The sequence below is a fragment of the Abramis brama genome (assembly GCF_963993115.1).
Source record: "Abramis brama genome assembly, chromosome: 8".
Lineage (NCBI taxonomy): Eukaryota > Metazoa > Chordata > Actinopteri > Cypriniformes > Leuciscidae > Abramis > Abramis brama.
In genome coordinates, this window is record NC_139970.1 from 25,799,921 (window position 1) to 25,825,489 (window position 25,569).

General features: G+C 38.6%; 1 protein-coding gene across 1 annotated transcript in view; it reads left to right on the plus strand.

Annotated features, from left to right (window-relative positions):
• The window catches only part of cntnap5a (contactin associated protein family member 5a), an 84,131-nt gene that overhangs the window by 29,898 nt on the left and 28,664 nt on the right, over window positions 1–25,569 (plus strand). Inside the window, exons 4-10 of the mRNA XM_084121396.1 lie at window positions 1,769–1,916; window positions 10,922–11,125; window positions 11,465–11,649; window positions 13,614–13,757; window positions 18,282–18,555; window positions 20,561–20,704; window positions 21,395–21,566. Coding sequence (XP_083977522.1) covers window positions 1,769–1,916; window positions 10,922–11,125; window positions 11,465–11,649; window positions 13,614–13,757; window positions 18,282–18,555; window positions 20,561–20,704; window positions 21,395–21,566 — 1,271 coding nt within the window. The remainder of the gene's footprint in view (window positions 1–1,768; window positions 1,917–10,921; window positions 11,126–11,464; window positions 11,650–13,613; window positions 13,758–18,281; window positions 18,556–20,560; window positions 20,705–21,394; window positions 21,567–25,569) is intronic.

Below are 25,569 nucleotides of genomic sequence, written 5' to 3' on the forward strand. Positions count from 1 at the left end.
CATAACAGCATTTGTGGGCTGTGAGTGTCTCACCAAGGGAGGTGATGATATTGTTGATGTTATTTATCTCAAAGGGACATGGAAAAGTCTATCTTTGAAAAAAGCTGACATCTTCTCTTGGTGATTCATCCGTAAATGTGATGTTTTGGTCATCGGTTCTTATGTTCCATACAAGTCTCAACTGTGAAGTGAGTCAGACACAAATTACTGTCAAATTATGTGTGCTAGCAGATGAAAACGAGGTGACATTTACATAAACTGTTGAGACCTTTGAAAGAAATACTGCTTTTTGGATTCAATTGGATTTGTGTATTCATAAATGGCATTCTGCAGAAAACATCTGATCAACCTGCATGTTATAAATTATTATAAGGCACTTTCCATAAATATGGTATAAAATAAGACATGGAAATGTGATGTTTCTTTTGTTTTGTTTGTTATCTGTAACAAACTCAGGCTTGGCGTCTATTGAGAATCCATATGCAGAAGTTTATTGAAGCAGAAAATCCAAATCGACAGGCAAAGCAATGGTCAAAGATACAGGCTGGGTTCAGTGAACAATAATAGATAGTCCAAATAGGCAACCAAGGCAAAAACAGTAATCCAAAAACGTGATATCCAAAAGGCAGGCAAAAGGTCATAACAAAAAGCAGAAACAATGGCAATGGGACACTCAGTAAGGCAGGTAAAACTGGCAATACTTCATAAAGTGTTAGTGGAAAGCATGGCTCTTTATATCTAACAAACAGGAAGTGACTGTAGAAGAAATGGAGTGATGTCAGTATTCAGGTGAGGGCTCCCTCTGCTGGTTGGAGGGAGCAGACGTTACAATAGCTTAAACCCTTGATTTGTGTGATTTTATTTTAAAATAAATGGACAATTTAACAATGGGTAGCATAGCATTATTAACTGTAATGATTTAATTATGCATCACTGTTCGGTGCATACATTCAGATGACGAATTCAGTCAGCCACAGGCTATTCACACCCCAATCCAGAATGGGGCGCGCGTGGTAATGCAACGCTGTTTGTTAACTGTTACATCAGAAAAAAGTGGAGAAGAACAGACGATTTATGCATATATATATATATATATATATGTTTACGTCTAATCTCTCTAATCTCTATGTTTACGTCTAATCTCTCTAATCTCTATGTTTACGTCTAATCTCTCTAATCTCTATGTTTACGTCTAATCTCTCTTATATATTCATTATATTTACTTTAATGTCTTAATTGTTATTATATGTTTAAATAAATTTGTCATGAAAACAAGTTGTGACAGTAACTGTAAATGATTATATTTAAAAAATGAATTGGAGTGAAACCTGCCTTGATTTGCCAAGTTTTTTTTTTCTTTTTTGAGTGTTGATTGTTAAAACTATCTAAAATTAAATTAATTATAAATTAATTATAATTTATTTAAAGAGAGAGACACAATTTGTTCAATAAACCACTGTTTAATAAAAAAAAGAAGAAAAAAGAAGCAATTTGGGTTTAGTTTACTCCACCCTGCTGTACCTGTACCAAACCGTCACTTCAATACTGAGGGTCGAACCGAACCTTCATGTTTGTGTACCGTTATATATATATATATATATGTGTGTGTGTGTGTGTGTGTGCGTGTGTATGTAATACTTCTCACAACAAAATGCATGATATTTATGTCTCTAATGCATGATATTTATGTCTCTAATGCTTCAAAAAAACTCCAAAGTGTACCATATTCATAAAAAGTGAAAACTTTGTCCTTTTTTTCTATTTCCAGAGGATTGTGGGAAACGTGAATCCAGACAGTGTGGTCCACCATAAACTCAGCCAGTCTATCAGAACCCGTTTCCTCCGCTTCGTTCCTCTGGACTGGAGCCCCAGTGGTCGGGTGGGCCTCAGAGTGGCTGTGTACGGCTGTGCTTACCGTGAGTGAGAATATTTAATGTTGAAAATATATATTACAAATGACCAGCAGGCGTTTTACTTTCTGAGACACAGCAGTTACATCTATTGCATTCAATTTTAAAGGGGTGGTATAATGCCCTTTTCACAAGATGTAAAATAAGTCTTTGATGTCCCCAGAGTGTGTATGTGAAGTTTTAGCTCAAAATACCCCACAGATATTTTTATATAGCATGTTAAAATTGTTACTTTTTGAGGGTGAGCAAAAACGCACCGTTTTTGTGTCTGTTCCTTTAAATGCAAACGAGCTGCTGCTCCCAGCACAGGGGGCGGAGCTACAACAGGTTGTGTCCTTTTACCTCACGCAGACATGCACTGAAAATTTCAAAAACTTTTAGCCTTTTATGTTCAAACTGGAGTCAGACAATGATGGAGAGACTCAAGAAGAAGTGACAACATGTAGAAGCAACAGGACAGTTCCCGGGGGCGGGGTTTATGTAAATTTTAGGGTTTGTGATGTCACTAACCCGGGAGGAAGCTTGTGTAGTCCCTACCAGCTGTTTGTTGTAGTCCTTAAAAAGCAATTTCTTTAAAATAAAATATCTCTGCTTTGAACTTTGAGCGTTGTAACTTTGCAGATGTTGTTTATGCTCAAACAGCAACATTACACACCAACTAAAGTTAGAAAAGTGAAATCATATTCAACCACCAACCAATTTAAGGGTACGCAGTATTTCTGTGCTTGGCAAGACTCGTAAGAGTTGAAAAGGAAAGAGTAGAAAAGTGTTGCAGAATTAGATTACAGAAGCATCCTAGATCCAATAGCAGTTCACACAGCACATTTCCGCAGTCTTGGTAGCAGGGGTAATAAAATAGTTGTGGCACAGTATATAAGGTGATAACATTACCCATAATTCTTGCTGCAGATCTTCACATGCCTACTGTCCTTTGTCCTTTTCCAGTCACACAGTATTTTTTACAGGTGTTGAGTTAAGGTGACACAGATAATTCACTGCATGACGGCAGCAGTTTCACTTTTCTCCTTTAAATGAAGGTCGTTTGATGACTTTCTTTGATAATGCTTTTCCAAAACCGAACAAAGATGTCTACATATAAGACACTTATCCAGTCAGGCTGTGTTAGGTAGATAAATAAAAAGAAATGTGCCTTTTAATGATACCGAGATCCACAAAATGGATCAATTGTTGAATTACATAGACATTTATAAAAAGGTACCTCATTATTCTGTGGCATGATCCGTGTATTAAACTCGGATGAATGTGTGCTTTGCAGATAAACGTTCAGCTGTCTCGGCTAATCAACCACAGACACTTGTGAATCCCATGACAAATCTGAACATAGAGTTTCGATATAATGAATCTATGAGCACTAGTCTGACTATGTACACTGGATCTTGAGTGTTGAATATAACCTTGAAAGAAGAGCATAAATGTTCTTTTAATTATACATGATTTGACGGCTAGTGCTCACTGGAAGTGCAGTGATTGCACCTAACAGCTCAGATTAACTTGAGCCACATATCACATAATGCTAATCAGCCGACTGCTGTGACAGTTGTGAACTCAAGCTGAACCTGAGAATGGTGCAATACAAGATGTGTCATTATCACGACTGCAAGATTGCCATGACCAGACCACGTACCTCATAGCTCACAGTATCCTTATTTCACCAAATGGAGCGGTTGCTTATTATCAAAAATAGGTCATTATATTCAGTGCTGGAAAATATACAGGCTTTCTGCTTTGCTGCACTAATCCGAAAAATAGATTCATTTTCGATCTATTTTTTAAACTCACCCCTTCGTTCGTTTTTTTCCGTAGGCTGCGGGGTTTTGCTTCATGATTGGCATTATACAGTTGAACTGGAACACAGATATAGAGATTTCTGCAAAACAACTTTGCAAACAAGCATGAGAAAAATAACATTTTGTGTTTTGATCCTGAGAATATTTAGACTGTTTTGGTGTATCAAAAAGTAAAAAAAAAAAAAAAAATCAGAAAATCAGAAAATTCAAAAGTCATGTTTATAAAAGACAACAATGTTTAAACTTCTATCTTGGAACAATGGGTCACACTGGATGCATTGCTCAAAGGCGTAATAGAGAATTGAGTCATAACAGATGCTTTCCATCAGGTCATATGCCTTTTTGACTATCTCAAGACAAACTTCATTAACTTTCTAAGCAAAGTATGTCATCTGAAAATTGAGAAACATTTCTGTTTACCAGTATGTAATATAGAATATGTAGCATTTGGGCAATTCCGCGCAAAACTCACATCCATAACGCCAACTAAATACAATGGCATTGTGTTGGCGTTATGGATGTGACAGTTTTGCGTGGAATTGCCCATTTGATCTCTTGACATGTTATGACATTCAGACACTAGATTTAAACATTAGTGAAACTCTTGATTCGCTTGATCGTTTGTGCTGTGAGCTGTTGAGCCCCATCAACTTGCTCGATTAAAACTTCAATGGGGAACAGTGCTCCTGTAAGAACTCTACTAATATCTGCAGAAATGTTAGTCATTTTCTTATAGCCTCCCATTTTCTAAGTAGCTCAATTAGAACTCCAGTTCTTGGCTGGAATACACTACATGACTTTTGCCCAGATTTTTGCCCCATTTCAAAGTCAGAGCTAGCCTGGATGCCAGCCGAACTTAGCCCCACCCACAACATTTTTAGGGTAAGTTCGGTCTGGACTTGATCCGTTGTGGAGCTATTATGCCCTAACCAGAGCTGTTCGGACCAATCAAATTGTCAGGGCGGGCTTTATACGATGATGGACAGATGATCAACAGTAATGTAATCATCCATGTCACCAAAGAGCGCTTGGGTTAAATTCGTTTACAACAAAGATGACTGCCGCTGGAGAATTGAGATTTCACACTTACAAATAAGTCAGATAGAATAAATGCATATTAGGCGTACTGTCCGAGGAGAGGGCTCCGGGCTCGGTATTCGGCCCGAACCCAAAGTACTCCCCCCGTATTCCAGGCTGTGGAAGAACAAGCCGAGAGTGAGTGGAGGGATGCTGAAAACTGTCAAGGAATGTTAGGTGAGTTGACAGAGTGAATAAATATATGTTTCCTCTCATGCTGATAGGGTAGACATGGTAATAGTTTGATGACAAGTTGATTGGATTGATTATTTGAACGTGCTTCTCCTGAACTTTGTTTATGAAACATCATGTGTTGATTCCGCCATCGCGTCTGTTATAGAAGATATCGACAGCGCATTAATTTTAAAAGAGAAACAGAGAACCGCGATTAAGGCATTTGTCGATCGGAAACATGGATGAAAAACATACGTCACTTACTCCGTTGCTCTGATTGGTTGTAGGTCTATCCAATTGAGTGCAGAGGCATTTTCTTCCCTGGTTTGGTTGAAACACGCCCCATAATCACAGCCCAATGGAGCAGTATCAGACTCTTTTTTTTATTATTATTATTATTTCTTTTACAAAGAAGAAACAGCGCTGCATTGAATAATGCAATATCATTCATCTCTCCTCTGAAGTGATTGAGTCATGGTTGTTTGGCTGGAATGTATTTATTTTTACGATAAATTAGCTGAGGTAACGTGACGGCTAACAGACAGCAGACACACGGCTAATGATGATGACTAACGATAGCAGCGGGAATCCACCTGTCACTGCAGAACTTTAAATATTAATCAACTAAACGGATGAGTTATAAAAAAATTCACCCCCCTCACAGTTGTTATGAAGGGCAAAATTAGCTGTATAGACCAAAGCCACATAGAGAACCAGGCTGTAAACATGTTTTTTTTTTTTTTTGCTGTAAAGTTGGTAATTTTAACATGGGGGAGATACAGATTTGACTCACTTGCAGCCAGCCTCAAGCGGCCAGTCAATGAATTGCAGTTTAACTCACTTCCGTGTTGGTTTCAAGAGAGAGACAGGGAGGTTGCCGCTTGGTTGAAACCATAGACTGTAAAAAAGGTTGAAACACGCCGCATAATCACAGACCAATGGAGCAGTATCAGACTCTTTTTTTTTTTTATTGTATTATTATTATTTCTTTTACAAAGAAGAAACAGCACTGCATTGAATACATTAACAAAAAAATAACAAAAAAAATAAATAAAAAAAATAACTGACTCCTCAACAAGTAAGAAAAAACCATACATAGTTCTTAAGAAACTTGTTGTTCTTACTGTTATCAATGAGTTTAAGAGATTTTACAATAAGGGAAATCTCAGCAATAAAGACGTCAAATCTAGGCAAAGTCTTGAGAAATTTGTGTTTGTGAATTAAAAATGTACAATGCAACACAAAGAAATTAACAACATTATCAATAGCATAGTCACTCCCAGAAAAATAGAGGAATATGTCCTTCAATGAAAAGTTTAAATCACATTTGATGAAGTGAGAAAGATAACAACCCAAGCTCTCCCAAAGAGGCTTAACTTGATTACAGTGGTAGAATAAATGAAGCAATGTTTCTTCCTCAACTTTGCAAAATACACACAGGTCAGAGAGATCAACAAAAGAGGCAATTTGTGAGTTGGTTGGGTAAACATTATGAAGAATCTTAAAGTGTACCTCTCTAATTTTATTGGACATACAATATTTCTCTGGGAGTAACCACGCCCTCTTCCAGTGAATACTATTCCAGAGTATCAGACTCACATTCTGACTAGAATCTGAGTATGACGACGTCAGGCTAAGTCAGAGCCATCAGTCTGAAGAATTTAGACAGTCGGAGTGGACAGATTTCACAGAAAATTTCATTGTGTATGATGGACACAGATTTTTTTTTTTTAGCTTCAGATTGATTTTATCCAGTCTGAGGATATGTCAAAAATGTTTGATATTATGATCTAATTTTAGAAATAGGGATGCACGATATATCAGCCACCATATCGGTATCAGCCGATATATGTTCATTTTTAATGTTATTGCTATCGGCCCGATACAAAAATTTGGCTGATACAGTATATTAAAGCCGATACATAATAGATTATTTCCTTCAGCTGATACACTTCAGATGCGCACTGTTCGTCATGATGGTTTTGAATTGCTTGAAATATGATCGGAATCACTTCAGAAAAGGAAAATACAGTTAAGTGCAACATATGCAGCGCAAGGCTGTCATATGAGCTACATAAAATTATAATGACAACATTAAAATTGTGTGCTTGGGACATGGCTTTAATGGTTAGACTTTTGTTTTTGTAATCAGGCTCTCAAAAATTATATAAAAATTTGGATTTAGATTTATCGGCCAATATATCGGCTATTGGGTTTCAAATATAAAGAGTTATCGTATCGTCACAATTATCATATCGGTGCATACCTATTTAGAACACATATTATTCTTATTTGTCATGTGTCTCCTAGCAACGAGGCACATGTTTCTGCATGAATTTATTGTGTTCGGAACAAGAAGTCTGGGACTGTGTGATCTTCATTCATTTAGTGTATGATGCCCAGTTCCCTTTCAAGAACTCGAGCTGCGTCGAAACGCTGTGGGAACGCCTCTGCGTGATTGCGTCATGAAGCACGGATGAAACCAGTCCAATGGCATGACGGAACATCATGTGACGTCATCGACCAGGAAACTATAAAGCACACCTGAACCAAACAGCGTCAGCTTCTATGTCTTCAGCAAGCGCTCTGTGAATCTATGTCCCTGGTGTTTTGTCTGTCTTAGAATTTGCTAGGCAGGAGTTTTCACCCATAAATATATATAAAAAAAATATATATATAAAAAAACGTTATAATGGCGAGTGACCAAATTTTCAATAGTGTGTTCATCCCTACCCAGTCTACATCGTGGGTGGGGATACACATGTATTGTGTGTTGTTCGTTTGGGAGTGCAGCACGCTCAGTCAGGCCTCGAGGGGGCTGAATATGAGCATTGTGAGACAGTTGAGAACGCTGTGCTCCGGCCAATCACTCTCGAGTCGCGGGGTTCGCAAATGGATCTGGCAGAGGGGTTAGAGACGGGCTTCGCCCTTTCTCTGCCTTCACCTGCCAGGTCCAGTGTCTCTGGGGTTTGATGCTATGTTGCAGACGTGGCCGTGGTCATGTCTATACGCATTTCCCCTGATTACTCTGCTCCCAGGAGTTCTGGAAATGGTTCGCCAGGATGGGGTCAGTCAAGTGCTAGTAGCCCCGTTCTGGCCAGCCCGAGTATGGTTTGCGGACCTAGTGTCTCTCCTCGACGGCTCTCCCCTGTAGATTCCGATCAGGAGGGACCTACTCTCTCAGGCGAGTGGGTTGATCCTTCACCCCCGCCCAGAACTGTGGAAACTGTGGACTTGACCTCTGAGGGGGCCCAGCTCATAAGTTCTGGTCTCTCAACCGTGGTTGTTGAGACCATTCTCCACTCCAGAGCTCCATCCACAAGGAAACTGGATACCTTGAAGTGGAGACTTTTCACTTCCTGGTGTAGAGAGCACCAGCTGGACCCGGTTAACTGCCCAGTGGGTGCAGTGCTGGAGTTCCTGCTGGAGTTTCTGCAGGAGCGCTTCTCCGCAGGGTTATCCCCCTTCACACTGAAGGTGTACGTGGCAGCACTAGCTGCTTACCACGTCCATTTGAGTGGAGTATCTTTGGGGAGACACCCACTAATAACTCGTTTCCTTTATGGCACTTTGAGGCTGAGGCCAGCAGTCCGCACGAGGGTGCCGACATCGGACTTGAACTTCTTGTACTAGAAGGCCTCTCCCTAACTCCATTCGAGCCCATTGAGGAAGTTTCTGAGAATATCTCTAAAGACATTTCTTATCTCTTTTTCCTTGCTATTTCATCTCTCAAGAGAATTGGAGACATTCAAGCACTTTCAGTATCTCCTTCGTGCATGGAATTTGCTCCTGGTATGGTAAAGGGTTTTCTTCACCCTAAGACCAGGTTATGTTCCTAAGGTTTCTACTAATACTGTAAGACCTAGAATTCTGCAGGCCTTCTGTCCTCCTCCGGACATCAGACCTAGAGAAACTTTACCTGCTCTGCCCAATTAGGGCCTTAGATGCTTAAGTCCACAGAACTGTGGAGAAAGTCTGAACACTGTTCGTTTGCTTTGGGGTACCCACAAAGGGGTGCCCGGCATCTAAGCAGAGGATGAGCAAGTGGGTGGTCGAGGCCATCTCACTTGCTTATGAGTCAGTCAGTCAGCCTTTGATTGCGTCATGAAGCACGTATGAAATCAGTTCAAACCTTTGGCTGTACGGGCCCACTCCACTAGGACTATGGCTGCTTCCAAAGCATTAATGAGAAGAGTTTCCCTCCAAGATGTTTGTAATGCGGCAGGCTAGTCCTCACCGCATACATTTGTGAGGCTTCACTAGCTGGACCTTGGCTCCAATCGCTTTCGCCTAGATGTGCGCAGGGTCCGAAATGAACTTTTTGGCTCACCTGCCACGGGGGACTGGTAGATGAAAAAATCCACCAGCCAGGCATATTTTTTACCGGCCAAAATAATAAACAGCCTTTTTTGTCACATATACATTAATTTCAGTACATTTAATTGCGATAATAAGGTATTATGTTGAATACAAACATAAAAAATAGTCCAGAGCAAAATTTGAAATGTAGCCTATAATAAAAAAAATCTATATATTGATCAAAATGAGAGAAATATATGAAATATTACTATCATTGGGGTGAAATAAAAACATTTTTTGTCAGTTTTGTTACCTGACTCATGTGGAAGGGAAGGCAGAACGTACTCGGTTACTTACTGAGAAATAAGGGAACGAGTATTGCGTTGCAAACGCTATGGGAAAACTCCTTTTCTCGAGAAAAGAATGGCCATGGTGTGTAAAGCAGAAGCAGCCTGGCCAGCGGCGGAGTATGCACGATCCGCGAGTGCTGAAGATGTGCGCGGCCTTTGCTCTCCAACTGCCAGCAGTGGGAGGACACAAATGGGCGGCGACCGCTTCTTCCAGTTGTGGGAGCTTCACATATCCTTTTTTCTCAGCGCCGTCAACAGATGAGAGCGTTAAGAGGCAGAAGAGTGCGTGCGCGCTGAAAAGGGCGTGCTGAATATTTCCTATTTTGGTATGAACATTCACCCGCCAGTGTGGCGGATAGCCTTTTGAGATTTACTCGCCAAACGGAAAATCTACCCGCATTTGGCGCTTGCCGGGTGTTAATTTCGGACCTTGGATGTGAGCATTGATTTCACACAGATGGACACTTGCTCTTATGGCGGTGTGGGCATTAGCATTCCCACAGCGTTTCGACGCAGCTCGAGTTCCCTTGAAAAGGGAATGTCTCGGTTACGTATGTAACCCTACTTCCCTGAAGAGGGAATGAGACCCTGCATCACCCTGCCATACTCCCAGCATACCTGTGATCGACTTGCTTCAGCCTATCAGAAACTGACGCTGTTTGGTTCAGGTGTGCTTTATAGTTTCCTGGTCGATGACGTCACATGACGTTCCGTCATGCCAATGAACTGATTTCATACGTGCTTCATGACGCAATCACGCAGAGGCGTTCCCACAGCGTTTCGACGCAGCGTCTCGTTCCCTCTTCAGGGAACTAGGGTTACATATGTAATCAAGACGTTTTTAAAATGAAAAATTAAAGTGTATGCTAAATGATTAAATGTAAAATGTAAATGTAAATTTACAAAGTTGGACGAGTTATTCAGAAGTTCTGTGGTGTATTCCAGCCTTGGGTTAATTTGGGATTGTAAATTTGGATTTTAAGTTTGCAAAAAATTGTTTCCTGACACATTTCTAGCAGCAAATTCAAGGCACCTGCAAATCTCTCTTGAATACCAGAAACCTAAAAATAGAGTCCTCCTCGTCTTTTGTCGTTTCAGGTGGTCTCATCCCTAGGGTTATTAGTTTAGCCAATATCATCATCTAGTTTAATCATGATTTTTTTAAATGTCTATTTAATATTTAATGTGAAATTAAATGTTAATTTGTTTTTCTGTGTACTGTCATTTTATTTGTTATTTACATTTTAAGTGCAATGAGATTGTGTCCAGTAAGTGTTTCATACAAAATCTCATGTGTCTATAGGATCATATGTGGCTGATTTTGATGGCAGAAGCTCTTTGCTCTACCGATTCAACCAGAAGTCTATGAGCACAGTGAAAGATGTTATATCGCTGCGATTTAAGAGTCGACAGGCAGAAGGTGTTTTACTGCATGGAGAAGGCCAGCGAGGGGATTATATCACTCTGGAGCTTCATCGTGGCAGGCTGGCCTTGCATCTAAACCTGGGTGAGTTACAGTACTGGGGGAAGCTAGCAACTTCAAAGGGTTGAAGTATTATTCATATATTTAACCATATTTATTTTGGAGTGGAGACTATTGTAGTGTTTGTTTGTACAGAATATAAGAGTGATTTCTGAAGGATCATGTAAGACTAGAGTAATGATGCTGAAAATTATTTTGCCATCATAGGAATAAATTACTTTAATAAATTATTTTAAATTCTAATAACGTTTCACAATATTGCAGTTTTTTTTACCAACCCCAGAGTTTTGAGCGGTAGTGCATGCTAATGACTGGAATTTATTCATGGCTATTAACATATACGGAAAAACTTATCATTGGCAGATGACAGCCGGGTGAGATCCAGCAGTGCTCGTATGGTGGTCACCTTAGGAAGTCTCCTGGACGATCTGCACTGGCACTCTGTTCTGATCGAACGCTTTAACAAGCAGGTCAACTTCACTTTGGATAGACACACTCAGCACTTTAGGACCAAGGGTGATGGAGTCTCCTTAGAGGTCGACTATGAGGTAGGTCTCTGGGACCCCCTGTTTTCCTCTTTTTGAAAATGACAAGCCTTTTGAGGTGGTCAATTCTACACATATGCAACTTGTCTGGTGTGGTCAAAGTTGTAGAGTCTAAAATGGGGTGCAAGAAATGTTGTCAGCTCTTTTAAATGGCCTGTTATACTAAATTCATTTGACCTAGATGTATGTTGATTTTTATATAGCTACAATGAGATAAAAGGGTCTCATTTGAATAAAAAAATAAATAAAATGATATATTTATAAAATACAATATAGTAAAATACAATATTTTCAGTCTCATATGATCCTTCAGAAATTATTCTGATGTGCTGATTTAGTGCTCACACTAACAATAATATTTCTTATTATCATCTCATTTCTTATTGTTGAAAACCGTTGTACTGCTTAATATTTTTATGGAAACTGATTCTTTACACACACACACACACACACACACACACACACACACACACACACACACACACACACGTGCATGCACGCACGCACACACACACACACACACACAAAAAAAAATCTTACTGACCCCAAACATTTGAACAGTAGTGTTTATAAAACACACTGATATAATTTTGAAATGAAATAATACCCATTGTCTAAGAATAATTAAATAATTTACTGAACACATAATTGAATATGTTATTGAATTACTGTAATCGTTTTAAAGAGGGCAATACAAATAAGATCCAACCAAGGGATGCATATCAGGTGTTTGGGTTAAATATAACAATAGTACCACAGAAAAAAAAAAAAGAGTTTTTGTATTTGTATTGTCTTCATCACACAGGTCTGGCTTTCGGGAGGCCTAGGACAATGATTTTTTTAATAGCCATGTGGTGCTAGGTTACCACAAGAAAATGCATTATTGATCATCGAAAGAAAAATGTAGTTCATAAATCCACTGTGATGGAATATCTGCCTCCCCTCGTATCACTGTTTCCCCAGGCGTCCATCGGCTGTCCTAGAGCCAGACTTACAACAGTCAAAGGCTAACTGGAGTGCAGCTGATGAGGTGCACTGAAGTTAATAGCACTATAAATGCAGCAGTTCACCTCACCTATGAGAGATGGCACTGTCCTGTGTATGAGCAGAAAAGGTGTCCTCAAGATCCAGGAATGACATGACATACTGTAGCTTGACTGCCACTGAGACCGCCTGGCCACAGACTGACCTTTATTCCCCTCAGCAGCAAGGACACTGCTGTTGTTGTTTTATGCTTTCTAATTACTTGATCGTCTTGTTCATTTATACATTTAATTTTAAATGTAAGCCCCTACAATCCTACTGTTTTAAATGGAATCTAGTGCTCTCTGCAAAGGAACATCACAGGACTGGGGAATGTAGGAAAAGTGTTTAAAAAAATAACCTGATCTAAAGCATTCAAGATTCAGTGCTGGACAGCGGAGTAACTGATGGAAATATTAATTCTGGACTGTATTCATCAATTGTATAGAACCATGTCAGATTGTCCATATGTGAGATGGAGCCTAACAGAGTGAGGCTCAAGCAGAATAACAATGAATTTTCACAGAATGAATGTACTGGCTAAGCCTGAAGAAATGGCTCTTTTGGAATAACCAAGTCAGGTCCTGACCTTAAACCCACTGAAATGTTGTGGCATGACCTGAAACAAATCATGTAAGACAGTCCAAAATACCAAACACTTCAGGCATTTTGTTTACCACAACAATGTGCCAGTCTCATGACAATGGTCAGAAGCAGTGTTTAATTTTATGGGCTGTTGTGTGTGTAAATTTTATAAATAAATATAAATTTGATGTAGATATATAATATTTAGAATATTGTGTATATATATATATATATATATGGATGGATGGATGGATGGATGGATGGATGGATAGATAGATAGATATAGATATAGAAAAGAAACATATTTAATGTTGTTCATGTTTTGAAATTAGATATGTTTTATTCATTCTCTATAACAGCTAAGCTTTGGTGGGATCCCACTGCCAGGGAAACCTGGAACCTTTATTCGACGTAACTTTCATGGCTGTATGGAGAACCTCTACTACAATGGAGTGAATGTCATTGACCTGGCTAAACGACGAAAGCCTCAGATATACAGTGTGGTAAGCAGCTGGTTTATTATGAGAAATGGGTTTTGACCTAGTGATGTTTAATCATGTCCAGACTCCAGACATGTTACTTCTGCCTCTTGAATATCAGCAAGAATCATTAAATGTGACCCTGGATCACAAAACCAGTCACAAGTAGCACGGGTTTATTTGTGGCAAAAGCCAACAATACATTGTATGGGTCAAAATGATTGATTTTTCTTTTATGCCAAAAATCATTAGGATATTCAGTAAAGATCATGTTCCATGAATATATTTAGTTAATTTCCTACCGTAAATATATAAAATATTTATTTTTGTGAGTGAATGCAGCACAATCGTGAACATAAATGCACAACTTTAAAGGCGATTTTCTCAATGTTTCGATTTTTTGCACCCTCAGATTCCAGATTTACAAATAATTGTATCTTAGCCAAATATTGTCCCATCCAAACAAACCATACATCAATGGAAAGCTTATTTATTCAGCTTTCAGATGATGTATACATCTCAATTTCAGAAAATGTACCCATTTGACTGGTTTTGTTGTCCAGGGTCACAAATGTGTGCACAAACTGTGCCAAGTTTCACACTTTATCAGGGCCCACATGTCCTGGAAAACCTGGAAATCCTGGAAAATTAATGACCAATTATCAGTTCTGGAAAACACATGGAAAATGAGAGAAAACATAAAAAATCTGTTTTGTCTGTAAAAATCTTTCTTTTTTTAAGTGTTCTTTTTCATTGAAGAACAAACAGTTTACAACTGGTTCAAAGCAACATTAGTAGCAGAAAGTGCTATGTTCAGTTTTGACACATGAGAGAAGTGTTTTGAATTACTCACTGTTTTAAACTCGCTGTGATGTATTGGCTTTCGACACTTGCCCATGCTCGCATGTCCAGGGGGCCCAATTACAATGAGGAGAAATAATGGTAACACTTTATTTTACAGTGTCCTGTTACATATGTTACATGCACTTACCATGGTAATAACAGTAAATTATGCATAATTACATGCAACTATCCCTCAACCAAATCCTAATCCTACCCTAACCCTATAGTAAGTACATGTAGTTAATTAATATTACTGCAGTACTTAAATGTATAATTACACTGTAACAGTGACACCTTAAAATAAAGTGTAACCGAAATAATATATATTTTAAATTATTATTATTATTGTTATATCACCCTAATGTTAAAACCTATAAGACATTTACTTTATAAATTAACAAAATTTACAATTTAAAGTATTGTCTCTGTCAGGCAGAAACCTTGTATCTCCATATTTCGTCTTTTTTCTTTTTCATAAACCATTGCTATTGGTCATCCTTTACATCTGTCTGTGGGTTTTGCAAATATTTAACCAACAGAAAGTATTAAACAGAGCTTGTGTTGTGACTAAACCTCATAACTCCATTGGATCCTCAAACTGTCAGTAAAACCTTGTGCTTGCATGCAGTTTGGACTGTCTTTGCTTATTTGCAATGCAAGGGTAAAGGTAACAAAATGTATTTTGTTTAACTTTGTTAATATTAATTCTTGCAAACTAATAATTTTTATTCGGTATATGCAAGGGGTCGGCAAACTACAGCATGCATGACAGCATTGTCTATGAACTTTCATTTTTGCGGTAGCTCTGTATATTTCTATGACAGCGCTGTCGAAGAGTAATTAGCTAGTGAATTGGATTTACTTATTCTAGAGCATTGTAATGTTGGAAGCAGATCTCATAACAAATGTTACTAGACCAGGAAGATTTAAACGAGCGGTTCATTCATAAATCCGTAAGATCTTGCCTTCATGCTCATTACCTTTCAGTGCTGTGGTCATTGTGTTCTGTCTGCTGGTTTGTATTTCCACAGCATGAAGGTAAGATCTTAAGGATTTATGAAAGAACCGCTCGTTTTAAAATGTTCCCGGTCTACTGACATTTGTCATCCGCTTCAAACATTACAATGCTCATGATAACTTTCATTAGTAAATCCACTTCACCAGCTAATTACTCTTCGACAATGATGCCATAGAAATATACAGAGCTACCGCAAAAACGGAAGTTCAAAGACAAAATTCTAAAGAGGGCTGCGCGCTTGTTTCTCTGGCGCAGAAGGTCTATAGAGTGCGCGACAGTATAAGAAATCTTTGAAGTTCACTTAAATGCTCCATTTAAAATGACAAATAAATGCATACACTGTGAGCGCTCCACAAGATATGTTTGATTATACCATCTGGATGCTCAAAATTGATCGGGTGAATGCATGTTTTAAACAGCTTAATCACCGTTCTGAACTAATGCGCTGCTTCATTGTAACGCACACACATACAGACAGTAGCTCCACATCACGTGCAGATCGTGCGCACACAGAAACATTCAGCAGAAATGTATTGTCAACACTGTTCTGTGATTTGTCAATAAAATAGCTTATGAAAAGTTCTAGCATACATTTCTTAAGAACTAAAGCCCACAGCTTCACTGTTAAAAGTTTCACAGACACATTCAGTTTATTTGAGGTTCTTGGACTTTCTGTTTAGTTTACATTCATCACATGTATTCCTTGTTCTAGTTTCCCGCCACTGATCATCCCGTCATCATGGACACTAACACTAATCATCACAGCTGTTCGTCTTTTAGTTAATAATCACTGTGTATTCAAGTTCCTGCTTTTGTTCTGTTCCTTGTCCTGTATTGTTTGTGCATAGCACACTGTCTCACATGCTTAGTTTCTTGTTCTGTGTTGTTTAAATAAACCCAGTGTATTACCTCATCTTCTTCTTCATCCTCCTTGGATCATCGTGTTACAAAAAGAGAGATGCTGCCAGGTAGAATTAATTCACACAGTCAGCTTTAATTTACTTTTAAAAGTATCTTTCCTTTCTACTATTAAAATTAATTATTTTAAAACATTAAACATAATAGCATAATTTATGCAATTGTGATATCTTTAAGACTTCTATAGAGAGAGGAATGTATTCTTTAGGCCGTGAATCTGTATTCTTTGCATGTCTTTTATTCCCTTTTTAAAGAAATGTGAAATGTCCTGGAAAATGGTCTCTGAAAAAGAATGGGAACCATTCAATACAAATCATATTTGTTCTGTCTTCATGCTGAAAAGCTTCTTGTTAGAAAGACAGAAATATCTTTTGAATGATCACATCACACTCCTGTCTATTTCCCTAAATCAAAATGACAAGACAACCATGACTCAATCACTTCAGAGGAGAGATGAATGATATTGCATCTAGCTCTGTAAGAAACAAATATGTGTTCACGTTACACAGTGCTTAATGAATAATTGCCAGTAAAAAATAGCAATTAAAAGGTGCTGTGATTGACACTGTATGTTCTAGAAAAACTGAAGTTGTACAGTCAATGACGTCAGTAAACAGTGATGGCACAACTAAAAGAGCATCATTCATAGGTTTCTGCACAGCTCTAACTACATGTACATAGCTTTACTGCGTGCAAAACACTTAGCTGTAAGCACCAACCAATGAGAGTGATTTTGAACTTAAGAAAGCTGATTGGTCAAAAATATATGTTGAGGGCCAATAGCAAAACCTCCAAATTAATTTACATAAACCTATGCTTACACTTTCTTGCTATGTGTCTCGCACACACTGTCAAAATGTTATGCATTTGTTAATGCCGGATTGTTTCAAAACAAATGCCGGAAAGCAAAAATCCAAAATCTGATATTTTCTGGGAACAAGATCCGGTGGGATCCGGCTCAAATTAAGCACTGACGTTACACAGCTTAAGGCTGTCAGGTTGGGAGAAGGTCTGCCGAGGCCTCAGTTCAGTGATCTGGTGTCTGTACAGCCCTGTGGCACAGGGATCAATGAGGTGTTCACCTCACACTGCAGTAACCTTTTCACGCCTACGTGAGCTTCTGTCCTGCGGATGTGCGCTCTGTGTTTCTGTTGCTCTCTGTGGATCTGCGCTGGTGACATTTAGCCAGACCGCCTGCTGCCTTTGTGGGTTTAGCCTGTCTGGCTCTCAGCCTCCCCAGTCCTCATGAAACCCTTCAGCTTGTTTCCTCTTTCTTTTTTTTCTTCTTTTTTTTTCCGCTCCCAGGTTTCTTAATTGCATCTCATTTTTTTACACTCTTTTTGTTCTTTCCATTAAGTTTTTCAACTGAGGTTCATATACACAATGTTTTCAATACACCATCTCTATGACGAGCAAGTGCATAAATTCAAAAGTAAATATTTTAACCAAACATTTTATTACTTTTTGCTTGAGTCAATTAAACTTTTCTTGAAACTTGAATATATTTTTTTGAAACCGTCCTGAATGCAAATTCTACATTTTTATGAAAAGTAGATTTTTAAAGGAGCTATCCTTTTCTTTTTTTAAGGACAGTCTTATATGGGATCTCTTACACTATCTTGTGATTGCGTGATTTTGGCCTCAGCAGTGTCATCTGAGTAGATGCAATCAGCTACAGTAGATATGCAATTGGGTCAGGCTGCATTGCCATTTGGTCATTCCCTGCTTGCATGTAAACCGATGCTTTGGCGTTCTCCCTTCTCTCACAGGGCAACGTGACCTTTTCCTGTTCGGAACCACAGCTGGTGGCCGCCACATTTTGGAGCTCCAGCAGCAGCTTTCTGTCGCTGCCAGCACCTGCACCATTCCTGGAGGGCCTTTCAGTGCGCCTGCAATTTCGCACCTGGAACCCTGATGGCCTGCTGCTGTCCAGTCCACTGATCTCTGGACAGGAGCCACATTACCTGATTTTGCAGATCAGCAGTGGGCGCCTCCACCTCACACATCAGACGTCAACTCTGAAGATGTCAGAAGTGTCAGCTGGTGAGTAGACCCATCTCGGCTCTTCTGTAGCTTGACTTTAAATCTCAGTTCTCTCAAAAATACAGTTCAGATACTTGCATTGAGAGAACTTTTGAGGCAAACCCTGCTGGAAAATCATCTTAAACCAGCCCAAGTTTGTTTGCTAGACTTAGTTGGTGTCCCAGCCTGGGGTGAATGTCCCAAAAGCGTCATTAGTTAACTATTGTCCGTCATTGGCAGCACAGTTCAACATATCATAATTCAAATGAACTTTCTCAAACAGCATCGCAAACTTGTGTGATTGGAACTACAGCTCTCAACATGTGGTTTGAAGCATAGTTTCTTGTTAGTATGACCTGCTAGGACTAAAATAGATTAAAACAAAATAAGAAAGCTAAAATGCAGTACATTCCTATAAATAAAACAACAGGGAACAAAAATAGCAATGTAATCCGCAGATGCCATGTTCATTATTTTCAACAATAATAATCAGACATTACTTTTATCGCGAACCAAACCTAAGTAGAAGTTATTGTTCCACCACCTGCGTGACGTCATAAACGACAATTCTATATTGTTGAACAAATGTGGTTAAAGTGACAGATGTGCGACAAAGTTAATACTGTTTTGCGAAACAGTTGTGACTACCTAGTTAATTTAAACTGCTAAACCAGCTAAAAAACAGCCTGGCCAGGCTGGGAGACCAGTTTAAATCAGCTAAGACCAGCAAGGTGTTCCCCCCCCCCCACCCCCCACCCCCCACAGATTAGGTATAATTTTACAACCAGACTTTGTTCTTTAAATGCTGGTATATAAAAAAAACGATTAAAAACAAAAGTATAGTATAACAAACACTTATGTTGCTAAATCATGTAATTGATATAGCGTTTATTCTTTTTTAACATTCATTCTTCAGCTCAGCAATTTAAAATGCACCAGGCAAATTGTAAAAGGTATAAAGCTTCAGCAAGTGACATGGAAATGCAGCTGTGATCAAATGGTAGAACTGTCACTTTTATCTAGGCATGACACACTCTAGCCACTGAAATTACTGCTTTGAAGGAGTCTAATTGGAAATGCTGCTCAGTTTCAGCAATTATGTGCACATAACGATCAAGAGTATAAATGTCTCTGTTTTTCATTTCAGCCAGCCTGGCAATGGCAGAGGCATCCTATTACTTTCACAGCACAGAATGACACGCTTTTTCTATGGTCCTCTTCTCACCAATGAGATGCTTGAGCAAAACAAAACCATCTGTATGAAAGGCAACACTTACAGTTTATCTTGTCACCCAAAAAGGCAATAACGTCATTTTTGTTCAGCGTTCTGGACAGAAGATCAAAGGACACACACATGCTGGTCTAAACAAGATTAGTGTCTGAGACCAACAGTTGTGTGTTTCAGTCTAGTGAGAAATCCTGATGTTCAACAACAATCGACACGCAGCAGGGGGAAGGAGGGCACTCTCCATCTGTTGTGCAGGGCCAGTCTGTTTTAAAGCTGCTGTTTTATCCTACCTGAAACCTTTTTTTTTTTTTTTTGAGTCTAACTCTCGTCATAGGAGCATTGGCAGAAATAGAGAGTGTTGTAATTACCGGAATAGAAGAAGTGAAGCGCTTGAGCTCAAACGACAAACAGATGGCTGGCACAGGGGAGACTGTAGACACACAGTGGCTGCGCACAGCTTGGGCGCCCTTCACATATAATGGCCAGAATTAATTAAATCAAACCTCAAAGAGAATTTATCTTTTGGGGATGGGGGTCGAGGGGGCAGGTTTTTTATTTTGCCAGTAGATTAGCTTTCTTGGCACTTTGTATTGTGATATCGAGTTCTCTGTTTCATCATAGTTTTGTTTTGTGTGAGAGTTGATGGTTCATACTGATTGTTGCCTTGGATGACTTTATAGTATGTGTGTGGTTTGTTTAACATCATTGTAATGTGGTATGTTGTTTCACTTAATAAAGGTGTTTCATGGTCATACACACTTGGTGTGTTCCTTAAAACATGGCGATTTTGATTGACAGGTCAAAGGGTGAATGATGGTTTGTGGCATTCAGTGAGTCTCAATGCTAGAGGTCAGCAGATCATCATGACCCTGGACAGTGAGCCCGCATCCACCATCCAGCTGACCAACTACCTGGAACCAAAAGACAAACACTATTTTGGAGGTAAAAGAATATGCAAATATTTCCAGAAAGGACCAAAAAAGATCATTTCTGTTACAGATTCGACATTTGTATTCATAAAAACTCACAAAGTTAAAACATTTTAAATTAAACTGAATCAGATGATAAGCCAGTGTCATTTTAATATTATTTATATAATATTGTATTTATTAATCATTTTATTTTTGTATTTTCATTTTAATTTTAGCTATTGTGCTGTTTTGTCTTTTTTATTAGATGTTGTTTTTATATTTCTATTCAGCTTTAATTCATTTTTATTTCTTTTTAGTAGCTGTTGTAGTTCAAGTTAAACTTATTTTATAAGAGTTATTTGCCAAGGCAGCATTTCTTATAATCTAATATTTGTATTTTATTTCAGCTTTATATCAATTACCAGAAACAATTATTTTTTAAATAATTTTAGTTTTAGTTAACAATCACACTATCAGGAGCTAAAGATGAATTATGATAGATAAATGTAATTATGTATTAAATATTTTGTTTTTTTTATGTATTCATTAATATAGATATATATATATATAATGATATATAGCAATCATAATGGTCCTAATTTTGCCTTTTGTGCATTTTGTTGGCATACATGAAACCATAGAATATAATGTGCAAAATTGGGAAGATATAAATGACATATTTCACACCTACAGTCAGATATATTTTCATCTATTCTTTCAGGATGTCCTGTATCCCAAAACAAATCCAGCTGCTTGAATCCCACGATGGCCTTTCAAGGCTGCGTCCAGCTCATCCTTGTCAACAACCAACCTGTCGATCTTCTGTCAGTCCAGCAAGGCCATCTAGGAAGCTACAGTCAGCTACAGTTTGACTTATGTGGCATTCGTGACAGGTGCAGTTGAACATATGCCTCATCCATATTTCTTTTGCTGTTTTACATTTGTCTACCAAAAAAATATCTATTGAATTTTATTTTATTCATGGCACCTTGGAAACTTGAACATATCAGAGCTGTTCTTTGTTATTAAGGCCTCAGGTTGTGCTGTCTGAGCTATTGGCAGAGTCCTAATTAGAAATGGAGGAAGTTCATTTGTAATCAAGGTTGTGGCCCTCTAACAAGCTCAGTGCTGCGTTCTGCACTTCTTCTCATTACTGCATACTGGAATCAAAGCCCTCATCGACCATGAGCCGCATGACCCCTGCTATCCCCAGGTCTACAGGCCTCCTGTTTGGAGAATGGGGGATTTCTCTTGTCTCCTTGTTAAGTTTCTTTGGAGTAAACAAGATAAATGGCAACAATAGATGGTGGGATCTTTAGTTATAGATCTGTAGAAGATGAAGGGGATATACACTTATGTACAAATGTTTGGGGTCGGTAAGATTTTGTCATTTTTTTTAGATAAATGTTTCTTATGCTCACCAAGGCAAAATTTATTTGAAATACAAAAATAGAGTAAAACATTAGTATTGTGAAATATTATTGCAATTTAAAATAACTGTTTTCTATTTTAATATATTTAAAAGGGTATTAATAATAAATTATCAGTGTTGAAAACAGTTGTTCTGCAATATATTTACTGTCACATTTGATCAATTTAATCTGTCCTTGCTGAATCAAAGTATTACATTTATGAACAACAAAAAAATTACTGACCTCAAATTTTCAAACTGTAGTGTCAAATGTTACTTACAGCACTCCTCAAAGATTCTGTAGAAAACCTAAAGTTATAAATAAAATCAGTTCTTCCACTGGACACAAAATTAATTTATTAAGTATATAAACTACATAAATGTATATTGATGCCATTTAAAACTCACACGCTGATGACGTGCAATGTCTGCGCGAACGGTGTGTGAGGGTATGTAAAAACATACGTTGGCAGGTAGGACATCTCATCGTAGCCCTCGGAACGAGCTATGATTGGAAGAACATTTTATGGTCCTACGCCTTTCACAGACAATGTAAATGCATATAATATACCTCGTTCCAAATTATAATGAAAATTGGAATTAAGTGTCATAAACATTTAAATATTTAGTTTTTTAATCAAACTCATGGATGGTATTGTGTCTCCGGGCTCTTTGGATCACTGAAATAAATCTCAGATACCTGTGATAATTAGTTTGCCAGGTGAGCCCAATTAAAGGAAAACTACTTAAAGGATTAGTTCACCTCAAAATGAAAATTTCCTGATAATTTTCTGATAACCCCAATGCCATCCATGTCTTTCTTTCTTCAGTGGAAAAGAAATTAAGTTTTTTGAGGAAAACATTTCAGGATTTTTCTACACACAATGGACTTCAATGGCAACCGGAATGTTGAAGTTCAAATCAATGCAGTTTCCAAGGGCTCTGAAGTGCTTCAAAGGGCTCTGCACGATCCCAGCTGAGGAATGGGGTCTTATCTAGCGAAACGATCGGTCATAAAAATAAAATAAAAAAAAGTATATACTTTTTAACCACAATTGTTTGTCTTGTGCTGGTCTACGACACGCCACGCATTGCGCCATCACGTTGGAAAGGTCACGAGTCACGTCATCTAAGTTATTTGTCTGTGTACTCCAGTTCAAAAAGGTAGGGAAGGGTGAAAAATTCCATCTCATTTTCTCTTCCAACTTCAAAATCGTCCGACATCTTTGTTTTAATTTATTATTTTCTTCTTCTTTTTTTCGTGACCTTTCCAACGTGATGACGTAATACATGGCATGTCGCAGACCAGCACAAGACAAACAATTGTGGTTAAAAAGTAGGCCTATATCAACTTTTTTTTAAACAATTTTAGAAAATGACAGATCGTTTCGCCAGACAAGACCCTTATTTCTCGACTGGGTTCGTGCAGAGCCCTTTGACGCACTTCAAAGCTCTTTGAAACTGCATTGATTTGAACTTCAACATTCTGGTTGCCATTGAAGTCCATTGTGTGGAGAAAAATCCTGAAATGTTTTCCTCAAAATACTTAATTTATTTCCCACTGAAGAAAGAAAGAAAGACATGAACATCTTGGATGGCATTGGGGTGAGTAAATTATCAGGAAATTTTTATTTTGAGGTGAACTAATCCATTAAGAAGGATGTTCCACATTATTAAGCAGGCCACAGGTTTCAAGCAATATGGGAAAGAAAAATGATCTCTCTGCTGCGGAAAAGCGTCAAATAGTGCAATGCCTTAGACAAGGTATGAAAACATTAGATATTTCACGAAAACTTAAGCTTGATCATCGTACTTGTAAAGAGATTTGAGGCTGATTCAGAGCACAGACGGGTTTGTGCAGATAAAGGCATAATGAGGAAGGTTACTGCCAGACAAATTCAGTGGATTAAGAGAGCAGCTGCTAAAATGCCATTACAAAGCAGCAAACAGGTATTTGAAGCTGCTGGTGCTGGAGTCCCGTGAACTTCAAGGTGTAGGATTCTCCAGAGGCTTGCAGTTCTGCATAAACCTACTATTCGGCCACCCCTAACCAGTGCTCACAAGCAGAAACAGTTGCAGTGGGCCCAGAAATACATGAAGACTTGTTTACTGATGAGTACCGTGCAACCCTGGATGGTCCAGATGGATGGAGTAGTGGATGGTTGGCGGATGGCCACCGTGTTCCAAAAAGGCTGCAATGTCAGCAAGGAGGTAGTGGAGACATGTTTTGGGCTGGAATCATGAGGAGAGAGCTGGTAGGCCCCTTTAGGGTACCTTAGAGCAGTGGTTCCCAATTCCAGTCCTCGTGACCCACTGCTCTGCACATTTTGTATGTCTCTCTTATCTGACACACTCAGTTCAGTTCATGGAGTCTCGCCTAATGAGCTGATGATCTGGTTCAGGTGTGTTAAATAAGGGAGACATACAAAATGTGCAGAGCAGTGGGTCACGAGGACTGGAATTGGGAACCACTGCCTTAGAGAACCGTGCCTTCCGTAGCAAAATAATCTTCATGCATGACAATGCACCATCTCATGCTGCAAAGAATACCTCTGTGTCATTGGCTGCTATGGGCATAAAAGGAGAGAAACTCATGGTGTGGCCCCCATCCTCCCCTGACCTCAACCCAATTGAGAATCTTTGGAGCATCCTCAACCAAAATATCTATGAGGGTGGGAGGCAGTTTGCATCAAAACAGCAGCTCTGGGAGGCTATTCTGACATCCTCCAAAGAAATTCAAGCAGAACCTCTCCATAAACTCACAAGTTCAGTGGATGCAAGAATTATGAAGGTGATATCAAAGAAGGGGTCCTATGTTAACATGTAACTTGCCCTGTTAAGATGTGTTTGATTGAAATAGCTTTTGATTTCAGTGAATATGACCTCCCAATGCTGCAAATTCAACAAATGACCATTTTCAGTTCTTTACAACCTATAAAATGTTTTCAAACTCCGTTGTGCATAATAATCTGAAACAGTGCATTTTGAGTTTTTTTATTTTTGAAAAAAATGCTGTTTTCGTTGGTTGGTTTGTTCAATGAAATTTGACTTAAACCCTAACGGTTGGTGACTCGTAAAAAAAAAAAAAAAAAAATAATAATAATTTTTGAAATTATACTGACTGTTATTTGCATCGACTATTTAGGAAAATCAGTGTAAAATATAATTTGCATAATAATTTGGAACGCGGTGTACATTTAGACCACTTAACTTAGTGATTGCTATCAGGATGTGAAGAGACTTTCAACCAGCATATCACCTACCCTGCCTTCAACCAGATCACCGTACTAGCTTTAATTCAGTCTCTCAGTATGTTTTCATTTGGTGGCAGGGACATGTCCCTCTGGCTTGTCTGTACAGTGGGATTTTATTAATAGTGAACTTGTATGAACATGACAAGACCCCTCCATCAGTGGCAAGTCTAAATCATTCATGAGCAGCTGTCATAGTCTGAGAGGCTCCGCTGTGAGCTATGTGACAGTTTT